The sequence below is a fragment of the Centroberyx gerrardi genome, chromosome 15 (assembly GCF_048128805.1).
Source record: "Centroberyx gerrardi isolate f3 chromosome 15, fCenGer3.hap1.cur.20231027, whole genome shotgun sequence".
Lineage (NCBI taxonomy): Eukaryota > Metazoa > Chordata > Actinopteri > Beryciformes > Berycidae > Centroberyx > Centroberyx gerrardi.
This window is the reverse complement of record NC_136011.1, coordinates 16,206,087-16,212,986: the sequence shown is the minus strand read 5'-3', so window position 1 is coordinate 16,212,986 and position 6,900 is coordinate 16,206,087. Positions and strand designations below refer to the sequence as shown.

The 6,900-nt window shown below is 40.3% G+C and overlaps 1 protein-coding gene across 2 annotated transcripts; it reads right to left on the bottom strand.

Annotated features, from left to right (window-relative positions):
* Window positions 1-552: 552 nt before the first annotated feature.
* On the bottom strand, window positions 553-6,597 carry rps24 (ribosomal protein S24). Of its 2 annotated transcripts, XM_078288781.1 has the most exons (6): window positions 6,534-6,597; window positions 5,448-5,513; window positions 5,136-5,345; window positions 2,515-2,628; window positions 1,361-1,380; window positions 553-634 (listed from the first exon to the last, which is right to left on the bottom strand). In XM_078288781.1, the coding sequence occupies exons 1-5, from the start codon at window positions 6,534-6,536 to the stop codon at window positions 1,375-1,377; spliced, it is 399 nt and encodes a 132-aa protein (XP_078144907.1). In that variant the 5' UTR covers window positions 6,537-6,597; the 3' UTR covers window positions 553-634; window positions 1,361-1,374. The 2 variants fall into 2 exon arrangements, with proteins under 2 accessions (XP_078144907.1, XP_071774203.1); XM_071918102.2 differs by lacking the exon at window positions 1,361-1,380.
* Window positions 6,598-6,900: the final 303 nt, after the last annotated feature.

Below are 6,900 nucleotides of genomic sequence, written 5' to 3'. Positions count from 1 at the left end.
TGAACATGTGGTTGCTTTTAAGTAATGTCATTGCAAGGCCACTGGATGTCACTCTAGCCCAAGTTTGGGCTTGCATGTGTAAATGGCAAGACAAAAATTCTAAAAATTCTAAATCAAAACCAAATTACAAAAATCCAAATGTTACTTTGTAATGAAAAACGACCCTCTAATAGCTTTAGGAATGCATATAAGCAAATGTGAAAGCCGTGCAGGCTGCCTGTGGATAGCTGTCATTTAGCAACCAACAACAAAACAACTTTAGTCACCTTGAGTAGTGAATCCTGGCTGCACTGTGATGGTGTGAACATCTGTACATCAGTCATCAACACAATGTAAATACATGAGAATTCAAACCTCTATGGAGTCACCAGCCAAAAAGAGGGCTGGAAACAGCTGAACTACTCCAACTCAATTCAATCCGTACACCAACAGACTTGTTTTACATTTTACAGGTCTAAAATGATACCACACTGTTCTATAGTGACACCAGTTGGGCTAATATGAAAATATGCATAGACATAAGGAATTTGATGTTCAAGTGAATACACCAAATTCAAATTTTTTCCAAATTTATTTGATGACAATATACAAGAACATCTTGAGCACGAAGACCTTCCCTGATTTTCCGGGCTCACTATAGGGAGATAAGAAAGACATAGTTAGGACAACAGCACACAATCAACATTTCTACAAAAAAACTCAGGATTATGTGAATAATCTGAATAAATTCAAAAGGAGGCAAAGCTACAAATTAAGACTAAGACAAATGCTGACAAATATTGTTTTTAACCAAGACAAATATTGGTTAAATATTGGTAATATTTTAACCCTAACATCATGGCTTGATGCATGACAACTAAGGTAAGATTGTCCTTCAAGGAAACACTAAACAGTGACAACAGAAACAATTCAGATACTTCAGTGAGAAATTCACTCATTGGCAGGCATTTAGTTCAGTTGCCTCACACTGGACACACTTAAATTGTGAGTTACACATGCTACACGTCAGTTCTGCTTTTCTTCACTAGAGGTTTTAAGTGCAGAGCAACTTCAGAAGTAGAAGGGTTGTGCCGAAGCAGCATGTTTTTAATTGAGTCACAGCAGAGAACTCGCTTCTGTTTAAATAATACAAGCCAGCGTGGGTCAAGCCTAGTGGATACAGCTATTACAGCAGTTACAGTGGGACAAAGGACTAGGGTACAGGGGAAAGTTATTAGGAGGGAGTTTGAATCTCGACATGGAAAAGGGAAACACTGAAGGGAAACTGCAGGGTCAAGTAGGGTGAGACATGCACAGCTCTGGGTCTGTTAGCATTTGATGTGCAACACAATGGCACACCATGCTTGTTCTGCTTGTATACCTGAAACTGACACCTCATTTCTGCAAAAGAATTCCATGGGAAGCAAAATCAAAGGCAAAAGATGAAAGAAAGTAATGTTAACTTATTGAAAATTAAAACATGGATAGAAGAGATCTCTGAATTAATCTTAGCGGCTGTACTCCACAGGCCATCTTCCACATGTGGACTTGGGCCAATCAAACCATGGGAGACATGATTGTACAACAGATATTTTACAAGCCAGTTGAGCTGAACCTGAAGGAGCCAGACCAGTTGGGTTTTGTCTTTCAGAGATCCTTTCTAGGTGACTGTAGGCCAAGGACAGACATGTGCCACGGAGGGTCCAGAAATATGCAGGTTTTCATTCCATTCAAAAACTACACCAGGTGATTTCACTTATTTGTTCCCCCTTTCTGGGCTAATTAGTGAAATCAGTTGGTGAAGTCTTTGGTTGGAATAAAAACCTGCATACTCTTGGCACTCCATGGCACATGATTGCTTATCCCTGCTGTAGGCTATCCTGACAGTACCATTAGGTTTCCAAAATAGGGTCTACAACACTATTAGTGTACTGTTCAAGCTAATCATTAGTGTACAGTTTACGCTAATTAAAATTAGTGTTAGGGGTAGGAATGACCAACTAAGTATTAACTGGTGGGACAAATCCCTTTCTGTGGATGGTATATCCACAGAGGGGAAAAAACACATTAGCTTTGTTTGTCAAATGGGTGGGTGGGGATGTGAAGGAGGGAGTTAGCTAGGACTATCACTCCTGGATTATCTGCACACTGCAGTTAGTCTACTTATGAACAACATTTACCTTCTACAGTTCCCGAAGAACAATTGATAAGATGATTGGAAAGATGACAAAGGAAATTAAAACAGAAGAGTTGTGTAAAAGCAAGACTAACAGGCTAGGAAAAGAATAAGTGAGCAATGAATATTAAAATCATAAGGAGTCAAGTGCATTCAATTTAATGATGCCTTCCCTAATCTGCTCTCATAAGCAAAGACAATGGGCTACAATGCTGAGGAAAATAAATTCTAGGTCCCTACGGCATCTTATTACAGGATTATTCTAATTCAGAGCACACAGCCAAGAAGAGACTGTAAGGATGTGGTCAGACTGTTCTCTTGGCACAAAGAGTATATAAAACATCACTCAGTCACATTACCTTTTTGCCAGCTGCGCCCACGCTGGCCTTCTTGGTTCCTCGTACTTTCTTCATTCTGTTCTTGCGTTCCTTGCGCTGTTTCCTGGAGGACTTCTTTTTCTCATAGAGACCGTGCTGAAGGAACAAAGATTTAATCAAAATCAATGAAACTCAATCCGTTAACCAGCCCAACAAGTCAGTTATGGGTCATGGTAATCTACATGACCATCAATACAGATAACAGCATTTGTCACTGTAACACTGGTCATCACCACCAGAAGCTGTTCTGACTTTAGCATTTTAATCCTTGTCCATTCAGAACCAGTGTCTGGTCTTTGTGAGCGTCCATACAGACAGTTCTTTGATTGGCTGTCTAGATGAACTAATTTAACAGCATTGTGGATCAGGATCACTACAATTTTCCTCCAATCCCAAGTTAGTAGACACAACTCAGTCAGAATTGATGCTCGTTTCCTCACATTCACTGACAGTTCCCCACTTAAATTGAACTCCTGCAGTTTAAAAATAACACCCTAACTCCGACATTAAATTATCACCATTGTGGATCGGATGCTGCAGAAAGCAGCACCTGCTTCCATTTGGAGCTCCACTCATATCATACTAATGTTTTCAAAACATGCTGCCTAACTGCAAGGAGCAAGCTGCTTTCCAATGTAAAAATAAGCCTGTAACACACTGCACCAAGCAATACACTTTCATTCACTACAACTTTGGTCGAAGGCATGACTAGGCTAACTACTTTTACTTTGGAGTTGAGAAAGAGTAGGACATTTTAGATTCTTGTCAAAAGAGAAAAAAAAAACGACTTTGAAATCTGACTGCAAGTTGGCCTGAGACTGTTTCAGTATGACAGTGTGATTACAGATAAAGCCCGATTTCATTTTCCATCCTCAAATTTCAGTTCTGTGCAAATATAAAATAATTCTGAACCTTAAATACCCATCGGCCTATTGCACTTAAAGGATGTTTTACAGGTAAGATGATTTCATGAATTTGAGATGTAGTAAATTAGCCCCATCTTTATTCGACATTGATATAAAATTATATAGATTTTATTCTGTACATGAAATGCTTAAAAAACAAGAAATTAATTTTGCAAAAAATTCCTGAAAGCTAAAAATTTTGGCCCATACACATCCTAGGTGAGGAGTTTTCTGTATTTAACAGATGTACTTGTGCAGTTATTGGCAGATGAGGGGCTTTTCAGACATTCATGGCAACTATTTCACCGATAATGCATCAAAATGTATGATGAATGAATATATTAAATACTGACATGTCAGTTTTATACTAAATATTTCTGTGTAAAAGTACAGCATTACTGGTGTGATTTAGAATTCTATTTGGGGTCTATATTAGGCTTTCACTGACAATAGAGTTCTGGATTAAAAACGCTGATATTTTGTGCCTCAACATCTTTACATCTGACCATGTTCATGCCAAAACATTCCAAGTAGTCAGTGTTTCCCCCAAGAATTTATTTCTTGGCTGGCTGATCCTACATCAGATCAGGCATCAGATCCTACAACTGTGCATTGGTTGAGCGCCCTTTACCAGGCGACTAATCCCACGATCAATTCAGTTGCAGACTATCCAGAGTGAATCAACAGATCAGTAAGGGCAGCCTAGCTTATTAGGCTGGGACACTAACAGCAATATTCGAAAGCCCTCTCCGGATGGCTTTACTATTGCCAGGTGAGGTTGGTAATTTAATTTTCCCCCATGCATATCTGTAATTTCAGTCAGATGGTACAATAACTAACTGGGGGACCAGGGGACCGTGGCAATCCATGGACCCGCCCATGCAAATGTATCACACATCACAATACAACAAAACTCTCTTCAAGTGGCTCCATATATTTGTAATGTCAGATACAGTAGCTCCTGCACTCTTTTCCCCATTTTTCTATTTCTCTTAGTTATGCTTAAATATCTTTTATATCCTTTGTTGGTTATTTTACATTCGATTTGCATGCTTTTATTACATTTGTGTTTTCTCCCTGCTGAATCCTATTACTTTTACTGCTGCGATGATCTAATTTCCTCACAGGGATCATTAAAGTTTCATCTAGTCTAAAGAGTGATGCTGCTCTACCCCACCACTGGTTACATGGCTCTTGCAATACAGATGCCGGGTACACAAGTCCGTAATTGCATGAAACACCATGTCGTTCGGGATCAAAATGATCACAGGATGACGGAGTTAACTCAAAATAAAATACAGTACATAATTTCAGTTGAAATTTTTAGCCCCGTGACAGCAGGGGCTCTATGGATTGCACTGTCAGTCGGTCACTCTGTTCACCACTTTCTGTGTCACGTAGGTGAAAGTGTGCCGCAGGGAGTTAGACTGCACACTCTCAATCGAGAGACCTGAGTTTGATTCCTGGCAGGAACGAAATTCTACGTTGAGGGGCTCTTGTTACTGTCATCAAACATCACTGACATGTTTGTATCGGACTGGATAAAATCCCCATGGTCCTGAGGAAGAAATTACCAATCACCAGTCCTCCCCTGGTAATACTAATGCCGTCCGGAGAGCAAATAAGTTAAAACACTTCAAAATATCCATATACTGCGCACACACTTTCCCCATCTTGAACGTATGGCTTATCACTCACCCTGGCCAGTCTGTGTTTGGGCTCGTTCTTCTTGGCGTAGTCTAGGGAGTCATAGACCATGGCAAAGCCTGTCGTCTTGCCACCACCAAACTGGGTCCTGAAGCCAAAGACGAACACCACATCGGGAGTGGTCTTGTACATTTTGGCAAGCTTCTCCCTGATTTCAGTCTTGGGGACTGTGGCCTTGCCTGGATGCAGGACATCAACGACCTGCAGAGGGGACGGGCAGTGAATAAATGTATTCTCACATGACCAGATGACAAAGATCATGATGTGACCTTCAACATGAAAACACAGGTTTTCAAAGCTTACCATTTGCTTCCTCTGAAGCAGCCGGTTCGTCATAAACTTTCGGGTCCTGACTGTCACTGTGTCATTCTGAGAAGAGAGAGGGTGGAAGATGAGGATCAAGAATGGACGCTTCAACATTACAACAATAGTCTAGTCGTGTTTAAGAGTCCTTAATCACAAGCATGGCTTCACATACCATCATATACATACATCACTATATACCTTACTACATCATATATACATACATCATCATACACCATGCTACACACACAAACACACTCACCTACTGGCAATTTAGAGTCTTCCAATTCAACTGACTGCATGTCTTTGGACTATCACATATCTTGGACAATACAAGTCATCTACAGTTATTACAAACTTTCATTGCAACTGTCAAACACCAAAGCACGCTCAAGCAAAGTTGACTTGCATCTTCACTCTCATAACATCTCACCTTTCACTATAAATCTGTCTGAGTCTCAGTGTTTGCTACCTAGCTAATTGGCTGAGATGGCTGGCTAGCTAACATGGCTACAAAGTTTGCTTCATTCAACAGCCTCCGTGGAACTTCAAACAGGGGGTCGACAATGCTCAAAGTGTTTTTTATAACAACAATCTGCCAACCTAAAAAGCTTATCAGTGCAGTAAACACTGTTCACTATAAACGATGGCCTCCACCTGGTTACAACTACCATGTATGCTAACGTTAGCCAATCAAGGCTACGGCAGCTTTCCGACTGTTCACTAGCTAAACAACCACTTATCAACTGCAGTATGCCGGCTGCAGGATAGTACAAGGCAAATTGTTCGGATAGAGATTAAAAATATGAAATAATAGAGGGTAATGAATGTGAAATCCACGCCGAACAACATAAATACTGCTTGCTGAAACGGTGTAAGTCGATGACAGACCAGTCGGGATAGCATTTGGATGGGCCGAGAGTTATCTCTCAGAATCGGCTAATATAATTTCTTACCATTTCAATATTGAGATGTAACTATAATGCCGACTTGAATGAATACTTGGGGCGTATGAAATGTATGTTGATGAAAGGATGGCCTTGATAATCGAAGGATTTTACTGGTAATTTTTGCCACAAGACTCACCATCTTGGCGTTGGCCTCGCTCAGGGATGTAGAAAAGGAGGAAGGACCAGCAGGCGCCCGAAGAAATGCCTGCACAGAATGCAGTGGGCGCGTTTGTCCTGCCTGATGTAAAATGTGAAACAAACTCAGGGAACTGGGGGTAAATAGGTTAACGTTTGTCTCCGTAAATAAAATATCTTGTTCATTATATTTAAAAAGCAGGACTAATGAAAATGAGACCTAAAATGTATTCGCCGGGTGCTCCATTTTCTCTTCCAAAACATGCACTTTTTAAAATCTTCAAATGTTCACAGTGCAATAAAATATATGGTTATTTTTTGTTTTAGTTAAAACCATAGGTAAAAACACGGGCCAGGGCGACTGGATG